The sequence below is a fragment of the Pungitius pungitius genome, chromosome 8 (assembly GCF_949316345.1).
Source record: "Pungitius pungitius chromosome 8, fPunPun2.1, whole genome shotgun sequence".
In the NCBI taxonomy this organism is placed as follows: domain Eukaryota; kingdom Metazoa; phylum Chordata; class Actinopteri; order Perciformes; family Gasterosteidae; genus Pungitius; species Pungitius pungitius.
The window spans coordinates 18,698,149-18,714,009 of NC_084907.1; the positions used below are offsets into that span (position 1 = coordinate 18,698,149).

Below are 15,861 nucleotides of genomic sequence, written 5' to 3' on the forward strand. Positions count from 1 at the left end.
CTGCTTTCAAAGACCCTCAGAGAAAGGAAGGAACATGTTGCTGAGGGCCGTGGAGGCTACTTTCGTGTTGGGCAGAGATAGCGATAGCGCTGCATACCAAACAAGCAAGTGTGTTCATATTTTACCTCTTGATAAAAAAATAAATAAATACAATATGATGCACCGAGACTCAGCTCAGACGTTAAAAAAAAAAAAAGGTTAAAAAAAACGTCGATGTCTGAAACCTTACTTTATACACAATATATCCAAGCACATGTGCCACCTTCTTATTTACCTTCAAACGTTCCGATCTCCAACAGGGTGCCGCTCTTCTCCAACTCCAGGAAGTCCTCCACTGAGAGGAAGTTGTAGTCCACGCCAGAAACTTCTCCGTCACGTGGGCCACGCGTTGTACCTGGACAGCAAATCAGAGAGAGAGAGAGAGAGAGAGAGAGAGAGAGACAGAGGGGGGAGTTACAAGGAGTCCGGATGAAGGTAAGTTAATGGAAGCGTGGTTTTCATCTTGCCATTAACTCCTTTCTTTAAAACGGTCATCCTGCACTTTCCAAATCTCCTGGATTCAAGGTAAATGAGACGCCCACGCAGGGAGCGTTTCAATGCAATAATAGCGCTGTATAACAAATTCACACCAGCAGTCTCCATTGATTGTTCTGCTCTTCCTTCAAACTGGGGTGGAGTGTGAGGCACAGGTAGCGACACCTCAGCGGGGGCCTGCCCTTATGTGGGGAGGGGGGGGTGGGGGATTATGCGAGTATCTACGTTGCGAGGGGGGCGGGCACGCCGCCTGTGAGATTCTAGCACTCAGTCTCTATTGACTGTTGACAGTTGGCCGGCGTGGCGTCGACGGTAAACAGCTTCACGGGGGGGCTGAGATAAACAGCGAGATGACGTCACTGTGAATTTCAATGACCACGGGGTCGGTCTCCTTTGTTGCCAACGCTCACTGTTCTTTGCGCCATTTAATCGCTCTGCTTCAGCCTCGCTCATCACTCGCTCGTTTCTTGCTAGGAGCCCGGAAAGGAATCTGTGAGCGCTGAAAATGGAGTAAAACGGTAGCAAACACAATCTCTCTCTCTTCCTTTGTTCTGGCAGACATACGTTTAAGGGGCGTTCCCCTCTTTGCTACCTTTCCTCTCTTCCCCCCCCCCCCCCCCCCTTTCTTGATCCATCCAGTCCTGTCTACCACTCGGTCTCATGCGGGCTGGTAAAAATAGATGTGAGGGGATAAGGGGGAGAGGTTCCCACTCCTTCCATGTTCAGTGACACCGGTGATAAATCAGGGCTGTGCAGATCCGCGCTCAAACAAGCACGCGTGTAGATTAAACTCCCGCGAGCATATGTCACATGTAAAGGTATGCCGGTTACCTGGGGCCAGAAAATGTCTCGCGCAAAAATGAACCTGGCAAGGAGCCGGTTCATCACAGCCATCACAATCCCTCCGCTCTTGTACGTTATCTCAGTTATAAGCAGATTCTGCTCATCGTTTGCAAAAAATACTTGTGAGGGAAGAGGAAATGTAAAGTCAAACAAATCCCATTTCGAGTCCATCAGACAAACACGTCTGTGGGCTCACTCAGCCTTCAGCCGACTGTCAGTTCACTTCCCACAACAACAGTGGCCATTGATGGGACTCCATTTACACACTGCTGCTCTCAGAAAACCAAGTAGGAAGCGGAATTGTGACCAGTGTTTCAAAAAGGAGAGAAAGGCAGAGCCTTGGCTCAGACCCAGGGGGGGGGGGGGGTGGGGGGGGGTCTGAGACACTATGATCGCTACAGGCCCGATTACCCCCCTGACACACACAAACACACACCAGTCGCTTCATTGACCAGGCTGTGAAATAGAGTGAGAAGGAAAAGACAGGTTCTGAGTAGTGCAAATACCCTGGGACCGGGGGGAGCCAAAAGACAGCCAAAAAGCAGAGGCAACCTGTCCAGGAGTGGGACTGTACGAGCCGCTCACACACACACACACACACACACACAAGGAGGCCTCTTTAACGTCCTCACCGGCTGAGACAAAAAAATAAATAAGCATTCGCAATTTACGAAAATGATCAAGAAACTGTTGCGATGCCGTCAGTCGTACTGTGGCACAGGGAGCTGATGACACTGCTGTTGCAACAAACACAAACAAACAAACATACCCCCTGCCCCCCCCCCAAAAAAAAAGATAAACATGTAACATCAGTAGGCTGTAACTGTGTAATGCACGTTAATACAATGTTTTTTCTTTTAAAAACAACCAGGAAAAATGAAAGAGATGTCAGTGTCTTCATGCATCAGGCGACTGGATCTCTGCTGTTGCCAGGGACAACCTGGAAAGGATGGGAGAGAAAGAGAGAAAGAGAGAGAGATGTGGTGAAACTGCGAGGGCAAGTTTGTCCTCCAGTGATGAGGCAGTCCTCTACACTGTCTCCTCGATTTCCAATTCCATTACAGAACTACGAAGTAGCACAGAGGTATGACTCAAAGGGAAAAGCATAAATTATGCATATGCAAATACAGTGAGAGCTGGAAAAAGCTGGAAAGAGTGGGACCGGTTGCTAAACGAGATAGAAACTAAGGAGAAGTAAAAGAGTGAGAAAAACCATTTCAATGACACGTGGTCTGTGATCAATGGGGCAACAGGCCCAAGTCTGCGCTCCTATTAAACCCTTTACATACATGTCTTACATGGCTGTACACAAGGTCATTGTTTATCACGACTATTAGACCTCAAACCTCCTCTTTGGCTTGGTGCCGAGGCGTCCATGTTCTCTGTATACATGTTAACCACTAAGAGGTAGAACATACACCTTCAAGCTGGTTGATTTTATCTGGACATTAATATATATATATATATATATATATATATATATTAATCTCTCTTTTTTTTTATAAAGCTAGGCCTATAAAACAATGGACCAAACATAAAGCCTGTCTTGCAGTGAAGGAGCAGCCTGAGACTTTGGTTCAAAACACCAAAAAAAGCTAGATGCATGATTTTTGTTGAGAGTCGAGGGTCGACTACTGTACGATTTTTGAAGATTCACGTTTAAACACAGAGTTCTTCTTAATTATCCAGACGTCATGACGGTTTCTCTGTGGATCCTCTGGCGTGTGTCCCTTCAGGCCGACGGGGGCCCGATGCTCGCCCAGCAGAGGGTCGGCTCAGATACCAGCAGTCACACAAGAGGGGTGTGGTGCGGGTCTGTGTGAACGGCTGGTACGAAAGGGGATAAGAAGGAAACACCTAACGATTCCAGCCCCTGCCACACAGCCAACACACACACACACACACAGGCAATGGGGAGGAGGTGCAGGGACACCAAATGGCATGGAGTGGGGCCAAACGGGAGTTGTGGTTGGAGTGTAATCACTTAATGGAATTTTATGCAACAATGTCCCCCTACAAACATGCGCGCACACACACACACACACACACACACACACACACACACGCGCGCGCGCATGCACACATGGAACCCACCTATGGAGACTCGAAAGGACCCCCTTGACGGGAGCGACGTTGAGCTGTGCACTGTATCTACTCTTACTGATTGCTAAATAAATGTGTTGTACTTCGGGCGAGCCACATGGCAGCCCCACTACAACGGGGAACCCTGGGTGCGGGCCGCGTTACCACGACTACCCTTTTGTTAACCGTTTATGCCTCTCTCCCGTCCCACCTGTCCTGGTGTTATTGATTTGATCATGAAACAGGTGCTTATGTCTGTTACTTTATTGTGCTGTTCTTTATTGTGACATCATTCATTAAGTGAAAGAATGAACATTGCTTTATTATTCTTCTTTGTAACCACGAAGTCTTTTTTGAGCACCGAGAGAAGAAATTCTCAGTTTGTACAACTCTCCAACCGAGACGCTGCCATTTTCCAGGGGAGATCTCTTCTAAGTTCCGATAGCAGAAACCACAAACTCCGGGCCTTATTGATGATTTACGTGCTGAGACACCCCCGTTTCAGACTGACCACAGCACTACGGCAAAATAACACCAGCACTGGTGTGTGATTGTGGGTGTTGCAACGGGGGAGCTTAGAAAGGTTGTCATGGAAATATCTCCTCCCCTGTGTCAAAGCGTGCGAGGAAAAACGTAGCAGAATGCTACATGCCTACAAATCTGGTCTCGCCCAGATTTTCCTTCCTGAATGTGCCAGAGCTGCTCTAATTCCTCTGATGAAGAAGCCAACGGGATTAGACCTCTCACAATAGTTCCTGAAACGGTTTGGAGCGGTTACAGAAGACATCAGATTCAGTCCGTCCATCTCATGAGATCCCTCCAGCTGCCTTACTGCGCGGTGTCGGCCGGGTCTCCGCTCGCTTCATTTTTTGGTACCATGTCCTTCTCTCCATTTCCTCTCCTCTGATGATCGCACCCGCTTGGTGCATACGTCATAGCGCCAGGTGCATCGGTGCAGAGCGCGGTGTTGTTCTGGGTTGAGCAAATAAACGAAATGCGGTCAAACTGCCTGGCTATTTAGAAATGAAAGGTTTCCACAGGATGCCTCGCGTTTCAGTGGTCTGCGGCGTTCCTCCATCAGGCGTCACCAATAGAGCAGCAGGTACCATCGTGTCCTATGTGTAACTGAGCTGAAGTGGACTGCTTAGGTGTCAAAGACTTAGGAGCTCAAGGCATACTCGGCGGTTCTGTTTGTTAATGGTGATGGGCATTTTACCATGAGTCTTTGAAAAGTTAAAGAAACCTTTGGAACTGTTGTTCATGAAAATGTGGAGGAACCATGATGTTTGCACACATTCTAAACACTGTTTTGTATCAGGAAAAACCTCAAAACCAATTGTTTTGTTCATTCATGTATTGTGTAGACGGCCATGTTGCTTTTTGATGGCTCTCAGTTTACCGGACTTCCAAGGAAACACGAAGGAGCCGGTCGAGTCAACGCAACAAGCACAAAAGCAGCAAATCTATTATTATTATTATTGAAGATGAATAAAGTTAAATATGTATTTAGTTCCGAAGTAGCTGGACTGAACCAGAGCTAAGCGCAGAGTGAAAGTTACATCCATAGCTGAGCTGGTTTAAATGAGGATGCTAATGTTGCTGTATCTTCAATGTTTACATGGGCTAACCATAACCACTTGTCACACCAATCCCCCCCCCCCCCCCCCTTTCCACTCCAACAGATCGAAAGTCAATTACGCAATGCCTGGAATTTAAAGAGACTGAATTTAGCACGACTCATTTTCTGCTAAATTCATTCTTTTTTTTTTTTTTGCTTTCTCAATGCTTGAATGCATTGATGGAGCGTATAAAAAAAAAGCAACATTCTAGCTATCGTCTGATTTAGTGTCATTGTGGTTATAAAAATGTAATCTGTGGTTCTGTTAGATTGCTGCTAGACAGCTCCATAAATATTGCTATGAGCAGGAGAGAAAACACATTTCACACCACAGTAAAAATGCAGCTTTCTAAAAGGGCCGTATGCCAAGAAACCTCTATCAATTCAAGCAGACTATTTTTTGGAGATTAGGAGATTTTTGAATTTGAAGTGTTCTTACGTAATGAAACAAGAGAGTGACAATTAAAAGGGAGGAGCAGAGAGAAAGAGAGAGAGAGAGAGGGGGGAGAGAAGGTGAAGGGGGAGGCCAGTGGATTATTTCATGAAATATTAAGTTATACATTTTCTATTTAGTACAGCAGTAGTTATTACCTAAGTATTTTTAACTCAGGCTAACAAAAATGATCTTTAGAATGCTTTGGTTTTAAACTGAACAAGATAAGAGATCCCGAGATCTTGTGTCACATCCTGGCTCACCATCCAACAGAATACGAGTGTGACTCCATCCACAATAAGCAGCTGGACCACAGCAGCCATCGCGGCGAGCGGTCAACCACCGGGGCTTTTGCTAAGAAAACTAAAAACAACAGTTGACGGTGAACTGCGGCAAAACCGCATGAGTGCCGTTACTAACAAGTGATCGATCCGAGTTGATCGTCTCAGCATGCGGGTGTGAAATCGTGCCTCATGTGTGTCTCCCATCCACCGACATTCATCTAGATCAGTGGTTCTCAACTGGACCCACCATCACCCCTTAATGACAAGCCGCGACCCAAATCGAGGGAACATTCTCAACTTCATTCAAAATCAAGGTCATAAGCTGAATTTTATATTTTATATTCAGGATGTTTAATTATCCTAAAAACACAATGTCTCCCCCATATCAGAATGGTTTGACCCAACCTGGCACACGCTGCTGAAAACATGGACAGACGAGCCAGAAAAAATAACGACACTCCGCTGCATTCAAAAAAGTCCCTTCAAAATAAAATCACAAGATTTTTTTATCTGACACTATGTCGTCAAACGCGTACTCGGGACTATTCGAACATTATTTTGATCATTGGCAGGTCAGAGTTACACATGCAGGGCTTCTGTTGACAGATAACACCTGCCTGATTCAAATGTTACTGTCTTTCAAATATACGTGGAGCATCTGGTTACACTGTGAGATCTTTTCAAACCACAATCAATACACGGCAACACGCGGTCACAACCCTCGCTGTGACCTTCTCCTTCCCAGTTGCTCCACACTGTCACAAAGCTAACAGGGGATCAATAGCAAATTGTCTCCTTTCTGTCCTCTTCCCGTCTTCGGAACGGAATCGACTCAGCCGAGGTGTTTGCACCGGAGTGCAAAGACGACGATGTATTTTTGCTTGTGTGGCCATGTTAAAAGCCAAATGCGAGTACCAACAGCAAATGGATTGTTCATCCAGCTATTTGTTAAGATGACAAATGACAAATATCTAGATCTAGAGCTAGGTCTCTCTGCTTAGCATGAAAGCACAGACTGTCCTCCTCACACTCTATGCTGGATCCACAGGTCACCGCTATAGCTAGTGTTGAACAATAATGAGCTGCTTACACTACTTTTATAGGAATAAATTAACCAAACAGTTGTTTGTATGTCTTGCACTGAACAAACCGCCCACATGCACATCCCGGAATAGGCTTGGTGATCTAAATACTGTAAAAGACAAAATGGATCGCCGTCATGCTTTTAATATCGGGGGGGAGATCTTCACCCCTTTCTCTCAACAAGCACAAACACCACTCAGTGGTCAGAAACCCATCCATATTGAATTGATGTCAGACTGTTTTAAGGGAGCATCTGCCCCTCTGCTGGCATGACAGACGCAGACTAAGGATGCTCACATTTGATGCTGATATTAAGTAAGTTATGACCAACTGAGCTATATCAAGATGCAAGATGTGCTCTGAGGTTTGAACTCATGGCAACGCCATCGCACTAAAACACATCACCGACGCGAAAGGAGGCTGTGTATCCGCGGCGACAACCTAGCTTCCAAAAATAAGCATGTGTGAAAAATGTGTTTTTATTTCCTACGCTTGCTTTCCCCCAGAGCAGAGGAGCACCCTGGGCCTGCATATCCCCCCCCCCCCCCAGGCCTGGCCTTGCATTTTAGCTGTGACCTACATTGACTTCCCTCCACAAGGACAACGTTGGACTCGACTCCTTGTGCGACTTTGGGTTTATTGCTGGGAGCCGTTGGAGTCATCTCGCCTGACATCTTCTCTGGGTCCAGTTTGGTGCTGCTGTTTGGCATTTTTCTTAAGTGTGTCTTCGTCTTCTTTAAAGTGCACCGCCTTTTTGGAGCTTGAAGGACGCGAGCGAACCGGACTGATAAGACTCCTTTCATGTTCGCACAGAGTTTCCTTCGCTTTTTGCGGATTCCAAGACATCCACAAAGATTTTAAAAAAGACCAAACATGACTTTGTGCTGAAAATTGTGCTCACTAAAGAGGAATCCGGCCAAGTGTGACCTAATATCTGAAAAGGTCGCTGGCTAGCGAGTAGCAGAGAGATATCCGTATTCTTGTCAAAAAAATCACATAAAAAGTAGCCTTGAAAAAAGATATCGCTGAAAAAGAAACAGTATTTTAGTTTTTGTCAATATCCACGAGCAAAGAAAGGCCTCGACAGACAAATGGGGCTCAGTTGAAAATATCCATTTCCATACATGAGAGGAACATCCATTTTTTTTAAAACATAAATGAGGTCATTGTTAATAACAAGGACACCACAGAGGCAAAAAGATAAAAGGGTTAAGGAGTTTAGAAGCAACTTGGATTCATCTAGTAAAACGCTGCCTGGAACTGATGGTGACCAATGTTCACACCTCCACCAATCACTGCCCGCCTCACACATGGCGGCGACTCACCGATGATGATGATGCCGACGTGACAGCACCATCCGTTAGAAAAGCAACACCAATTGGGTCAATGCACACGAACCCTGGGCGTCGCACTGCGTGGTTATTTTTTACAATGTTGTGCACCTTGCTGCTATTTCTGTACTTGAAAGGAGCAGATTTTTTTTTTTTTATCCCGTATTATAACGTCAGGCACAAGGAGTCTCAGTGGAGGTAGGAATGAAGAGTTGAGAGCAAAATACACCTACTTCCATCCTCATCAGGACCCACTACAGATTACGTGTTCTCCGTCCCGCCAGTTGAGGCTGGAATTACTCACTGTAAGAAGGGGAGGGGCCAAAAAGTTAGTCAGGCTCTTGAGGAAAAAGCACTTACGTAAACACTGTGACTTTGAGAATGCAGAACACAAAGATGACGAGGACGTTTGCGTACGATACGAGTCTGATCGTTTGGAAAACTGTGACTCAAAAGACAAGTCTGAACACTGTGCGGTACCTCAAACAGCAAATAACCCAGACAGTCTTTTCCATCAATCCATCTTTACATTTGATTTACACTGTTTACACTGCCTCCACCGACGGATACGCAGACGTCTGTGTGACCTACATACAAACTGTCTTCAAAAGTCAGAAGGTTAAGAAAACAACATGGGTTTGGGAATGTGGAAAACGCACTGTGGGTCCATTACTTAATACAAACACATAATTAAGGGGGGGGGGGGGGGTGATTTGCTTCAACCTATTTACCAGGATGAACTGATCAGTGGCATGAGGGAAAAGTAGGCCATCGTGAATTTGTCTTGTAATGATTCATTAAGAGAATTGTTCTATTAATAGTCAGGGCTATGCTTGTCCGGCCTGTGTGCTGATCTACGTGGGCCATTCGGGACATTAGTTATTTCAAAGAGTGCATTCTAAGCAGTTTGCAACTGACACAGTGGCAGCGCTCAAGACTGACCTCCGCCAATACCGCAGTCTTTCCTCCCGTTACATGTATTCCATCACATTGTTTACCAGTCACTCAAATCTGCCACACCAAAATCAACTCTGATTTATCGGTAATCTCTAAACCACTCCTCGTGTGGCCCTTTCTTTTAAACAAAGAACCCTAATAGCACAGACTCCTCTGGTCTGCTCCTGTGGGTTTCCGTGGGCTCCAGAATGTTTGGCAGATGTGAAGACTGCCTGTGTGGCCGCGCGGTGGGTTTGACTCACTGGAAGACACCTTCGGGCTTTTTCTTGAACCGCCGGCAGAGTCCTGCCAAAAGCCTGTACTCTCTTGTGTTAACGATATCATGGAAACCAGAGACACTACCAGTAACTGCTTCTGCATTGCTATTGGCTGCAACACTTGCAATTAAAATGACCAGCAGTAGCAAAATCCAAATGTGGCAAAATAGCGGTGCTTGTGGCGAATGCACACTGAAGATACAATCGACTACGGGGACTGTTAATGAATCTGTGGTGTCCTAGCAACCATTGATCACCAGTATAAACAACTAAATGTCATATTAATGCCCCTGATCTATGGAGTTAGGCACAAAATTCACACAGCTGAACAAGAAATATCTTATCCGCTTGATGCGTTCCTATTCTTTGTAAAAAATTGAGCCTATATTACCCATAATGCAACATAACTGCAGATACTTTGAGTGTGTTGCACCAGAGATGGCTATGTTTAAACATGGATGAGACCCAGACTACTCAAGGCAGGTGAGGCCACTTCTTTCAAACTCCATCACTCTGGTACGGACTCTTTGTTTTACCCACTTTACCTGGAAAATCCACTTAAAAATGTAAATGTTTGCAACAGGGTTTAAACAAATATCGTCAACCCGTGAAGGAAGTTTACATGTTTGCTCATTCTTCTTTTATCTTTGGTTATACCTCCTCTCTCTGCTGCGTGTAGTCCGGTCACGTCTCACGTGAGAAAGTCGAGCAGAGGGGTGAAGCAGTGGGCCAATGTGATATGCACGCTAACAGCTCGGGCTCCCTTTCCAATAAAGACTGCGGCCTCAACATGCAGCAAGCAAATGCTTTCCATTAGTCCTCCCCGTATTCAGTGGAAACCAAAATTGCCCGGTGCACTGAATCCCGCTTCTTTGAGATGGAATGCGAGGACTGGAGTTGCGTTAAAGGCGGGCCCAGTGGAGAATTGAATTAGCCGGCTGAACGTCGTTCAAAGGGAACAGTCACTTCACGTCCAAGTAAAGCTCATCGTATGCCGGCCATCTCGTTATTATTATGCAAAATAACTGTGCCAAAGCAAAACGTACTACAGATTACCAGTAAATCACACACAAACACTTTCCCGCAGATTTTTTTTGGGGGGCTTATGATGGTCCGCGCAAGGACGTCAATGGAGCCAACACACATCAAGCAAGCACACACCATACATTTTCTTTTCTCTTTTTGGGGGGGGGGGGGGGGGGGGGGGGGGCATAATCCCCCACAACATGGTTTTACAAACTGACAGTATATGTCGGGTTTACTGTCCACGTTCGCCTTCCTGAAAAAAAAGTGTACCACACAGGAGGATATTGTGTGTAGCTGGTGTCTGATAATAGAGACACGACATGGCTTATGGCCCGGCCTCGGAAATCTGGCAACCTTCATTAACCCGCCTCTCGGACAGAAGTTATGGCAGAAGCTATTCTCTAAATCTCCACAATAAACATGCTCCGATGTCAAGCTACTAGTCCACATCATCAGAGAAAACACTGAGGCACGTCTTCACGGATGAGGAGAGGGCAAACACACCGCCGTCTACTCCCAAACCAAAACACATCCATCCACCATCTTTGCCACAGCTTGCCTTGCCAGTGCTTCTTTTTTTCTTTTTTTTCTTTTTGGGGGTGAAACACATGCGCGCACACACAAATGCAGGAGGGGAGACAAGCTGACTGGGGCTTGTCCGCGCGGCAGGGGGACGGGGGCCATCTGTCCCAGTGAAGGGTTAATCCAACCAAAAGCATAGGCCGCAGCTACAAGCATTTCATAGTCTGCAAATCTGTAGCTACATGCTGGCAATGTCATTTTCCCTTTTCTTTTGCCGTTTCAGTTTTGTGTGTGTCGGGGGGAGGTGGTGGGGGGGGGGGGGGGGGGGTTACAGTCTCTTGTCCAGCTTTAAAGACACCTCAATGATGCCACCTGATTCTACCATACATGCCAAGTCTCCCCATGTGGAGGCATGGAATTAAACAGGGAAGCGGGACCGCTTTAGAGTTGGTATTCCAATGATTGGAACGGATCTCTTTCATTTGTGGTGGAGTGTTTTGTGTTGGGGAGGGGGGAGGAGGGGGGGGGGGGGGCTTCACTGCTCCGGCTGGCTGGGGGATGCTTGCAATGGAGAGGCGATTCACACACACACGCCACCACAATGAGATCAAAACAAGCCTTTCTCTGGACCTGTGACGTGCTTCAATCTTTTTCCCCTTCATGAGCAATGCTTTCAGCTCTAAATGACTCCCATTCCGGGGTCTGAGGACCGGGGGAAGGGAGCAAAAAGAGGGCGATTGGAATAAGAAACAAAACGACCTGAAGGGCAGTAGTGCATTTGGAAGCTAAATCAAACAGAAACGGCCTGAAAATGCCCCGTGCGCACACAGATACACACACACATAGGCGGCCGTTGTCTTTTTATTCCACCCAGAAATAACAAGCACCACGGGCATGCTGCTACCTACACCAACTTGGAAATGGAAGAGAGAGGCTATAAAACGATGCATTTAAAGGGGCGAGGAGGGAGCGGGATGGAGGGATGGAGATGGAGGCATGGGGGGGTCGGGGGGGGGGGGTTTCCAGACACAAGATGGATCGAGAGGAAGAGAAAGAAAGAGGGAGGATGAAGGAGAGGCAGAAGCTAATCTTAGCATCCTGGATGGAAGCTTCAGACGGACAGACAGACAGGCAGCAGTTTGCCGCTGGAGCCGATGGGATCAAGCATGTCAACAGATCCCCATAACCTTCATACACACATAGCAGAGCTCAAACACACACACGGGAAGTGACAGTTTGCAGACAAACACACACGCACAGACGCAGGCGTACCTGAGAGAGACAGACGCAGACAGACACACACACACACACACACGCACGGCTTCCGTTTGACCACAACACATCAGCCTCCATTACTGCCAGCAATGTGCCTGATGCCTTCCGCCCGATGCACAGCCATCCTCATCCTCCGCCTGCCTCTCCATCGCTCTCCATCCCCCAACACTTAAATCACAGCAGCCATCAGCCTCCCCACTCCAAATGAAACACAGAGCCAAATACCTCAGTCGGGGAGCCCGTTTGGGGGCTTCTTCTCCTTCCCCTCACAGTCCACAGAACAACACCCCGTCGACAGGAGACAGAGGGAGCGACCGAAGGGGGGGAAAGAGATCCAATCAGGTGTGGATGAGAGGAAGGAATACCGGAGCAGATTTACATCTCCTCCTCCCATGCGTCCGTCCTCTGTCCAGCTCTGGGCTTTGTGATGCTAAGCTAATGGGAGCTAAGCTAAGCAGCGTTCACACACACACACACACACAGGCTTATAATGCGCTCCGTCTCATACCAGCACACGCCAACGTTAGGCTCAGACTGAGCCCCGCTGTCTCCCGTCTCGCAGGCACCCACATGCACCCGCCTGCCTCTCGCTCGCTCGCTCTCCCCCTCCCCCCCCCCCCTCTCTCTCTCTCTCTCCCTTTCCCTCCCCTTCTCTCGGCTGGTCACCCCATTCTGTTCTCTCCGGTTCTCAGAGATCTCATCCGTTTATCGTTTCTTATGTGCCCACACCTCTTATTCTTTAAGACCGTCCACAGACACTGATATCCTTACACACACACACACACACACACAATGTGAGTGTTTAACAAAGTTCCAGACAACTCATCCGTGACCAACATGTCATGGGGAGATTCTTGGATACGGCCCAAACCGTTCACATTGATAATCATCCAGAATCCACAGCAAATCAGCAGTTACTACAGGTGTCATAACACAACGGCTAACTACGGAATAGGGACACAAAGCCGCCACGATGTTAGAGGGAATGAGTCTGTAGCCTACGAATGTATGGAGGAGTTCAAAAGAAGGAGGTCTATTCATTCAGGATCAACAGAACCTCCGCCCCCCCCCAAAAAAAGAGTCAACACTGACCAACTGGTACACATTAGCATGCAGAGGTTAAAGAAAGAAAGCATGTGTAGGATTCTTTTGTTATGCTCTATGGTCAGAGGTGGGGGGTTGGGAAAATGCAAAACGCAGCAAGGCCAAAGGTCATGTGATCAGCCATTCTCTGTTAATTACCCTTTAAATGTGTCCCAAATCCACACACGATGCCAATTCTCACAAGGAAAACGGGAAAGATGAAAGATCAACAGGAAACAGGACCAAAGATGACACGTGTGGTGTTGAGGGAGGCTTTTGGTCCACAATACGACAAATGTATATGAAATAGAGGGGTAACTCGCAAGAGGATCAAAATGTAACTAAACGCGGGAGGGGCTGAATCACAATACACAAAAACAAAGTTAAGTCTTTGAACTAAAATATTATTTTCCTGCAATTTTTACAAATTCTGTGCAGTCACAATTGCATTGACGTACCACAAAGCACTCGTTGTAACTACAAAAAAGGGGAACACGTTTGTCACTGTATTTCCAAACACATGATATAGTTTATAGCAAACAATATAGTTTGAAATGGGGACACATCTCTTGTCAAGCTGACCTCCGGCTGACATGACGTGGTTTTGTAGTGAAGTCAGCATCCAAACACACAGCCACAGAGTCGCTCTGTAGCCAATGCAGTGCAACACAACATTACAGCAACCAACAATTGACTAAATGAAGGAAGGTTATAATGTTCAAAATGTTTAAATAGTTCCAGAGAGGTTTTTATTTGACTGTACGGTTATTTTGGAGGCTGTCCTTTGTTCTGTTCAACTGTAGGTAATCAGAATAAGCCTCAACGATGTGAACGTGAAACTTAAGTATTGGCATCACAAAGCATTCACGGTGGTTAGTTGTGATTGTTTCATGCATTTGTGTTCACCAGTGTGCATACAATAGGGGTGAAGCTGGGGGGCTCCGCCCATGACTCACTCTCCGTTTCACAGCATTCCATTGACTTCTCCCAATGCCATTAGCTCCACAAGAACCCTTCCCCAACAGCACCATTTCAGCTGCTATTGTCTCCGTCACGACCTCCCACTGATCCACCTGCAGCATGCTGGGATCCTGGTCCAAATGTAACCGCTCCAGTCCCCCCCCCCCAATGCTCACGTACGTCAACACAAATGGAAACATTTCAAAGAAGTATCCGGGCGAGGGAAGATGTCAATGTATATCCCAATACGTAAAGTAAACTTTTCCCATCACACATGTACAAAAAATAGTATACAGGGGCCTTGAAGGAATGTTTTTTTTTAATGCACTTATTCCCAAAATATCCTCGCTCTAACTTAACTAACAGGCAGATATGAGACAGGTGTTGTTTCATCCAACTCCTGTGAATCATTTCTCAAAATATCAAAAGATTCCTTTACATTAAACAAAATGTTCACAAATTCTGTTTTTCTACCAGAAAATAACAACCGGGTAATAATTTAGGCCTGCGTATTTATGAGGGGATACAAGCCCATGATTCCATTGTTTATCAGTAGCCTGATAAGAGATGCCAATAAAACTGCCCTCCTGACCGGGGGCTCCTTAGTTGGTGGTAGAATGTCCACTCAGGACAGTTGGTGCATGGACTAGTCTTAGTAGTAGTGTAAGAGACCAGTTTGAGTCAAAACGTTTGAGTCAACCGCTGTCGGGCCGTAGGGCGGAGGCCAGTGTTTGGACAAACCATTTTTTGTGTGCTGGTGTAATTCAGCGGGGAACTGGTTAGTTAACTGCCAACACGTGTCCTCCTGACCTTCACAGAGTCAACATCCTCACCTTTGCGTGATGCATGTCAAACGGAAGACACAAACAACACCAGACTTGACACCAGCTTTTGCTGCCTCGCAGGAGTCAACAATCCACAACAGAATCTCCCTTCAGTTTTCACGCCCCCATCTTGATTCGCCACCTTGTGCCGTTCAGGAATGACACGAGGACTGACCGCGGTTCTTTTGTTCAGGTGACACAGCGGGATTGGATGCAACCGGGCCACGAGCAGCAATGCCGCTTTTGTATAGACTCAATATTTATAATATAAAATCAGACGGCACGCCGAAGCCCCTCGGGGTCGCAAACGTTATTTTGTGTGCATATGTTTGTGTTAGCTTGGCGGGCTAGCTAGCTAGCTAGCTAGCGCCAGCACTGATTAGAGTGTGTGCTCCCTCTCTCTCTCTCTCCCTCCCTCTCTCCCCCTCTCCCACAGCCAAACTCCACCCTACCCCCATCTGCATCCCCACGGCTCCAGCCCCCTCCCTCCTCCACCCGAGCCCTCCCCTTAGCCTATATACGCGGGTCGCCAAATCGCCGGTGCCGCTGGCCGCGCGATCACCCGAGCGTGCGCGTGACCGCGGCCGCTCGGCCCACCTGTGCGCGTCAGAGAGGCGAAACCCGCAAACCAGCAGCGGAGAATCCGGCTACTTGCCTGGATGTCTCTTCTTCTTCTTCTTCTTCTTCTTCTTCTTCTTCGTATCGCCACTGCTCCAATCGACTGGCATCAAGAGGAGAGAGAGCAGCAG

The 15,861-nt window shown here is 47.0% G+C and overlaps 1 protein-coding gene across 1 annotated transcript in view; it reads right to left on the minus strand.

Annotated features, from left to right (window-relative positions):
* Positions 1–15,861, minus strand: part of magi1b (membrane associated guanylate kinase, WW and PDZ domain containing 1b) — a 91,662-nt gene that overhangs the window by 35,489 nt on the left and 40,312 nt on the right. The window contains exon 3 of the mRNA XM_062564148.1: positions 275–394. Coding sequence (XP_062420132.1) covers positions 275–394 — 120 coding nt within the window. The remainder of the gene's footprint in view (positions 1–274; positions 395–15,861) is intronic.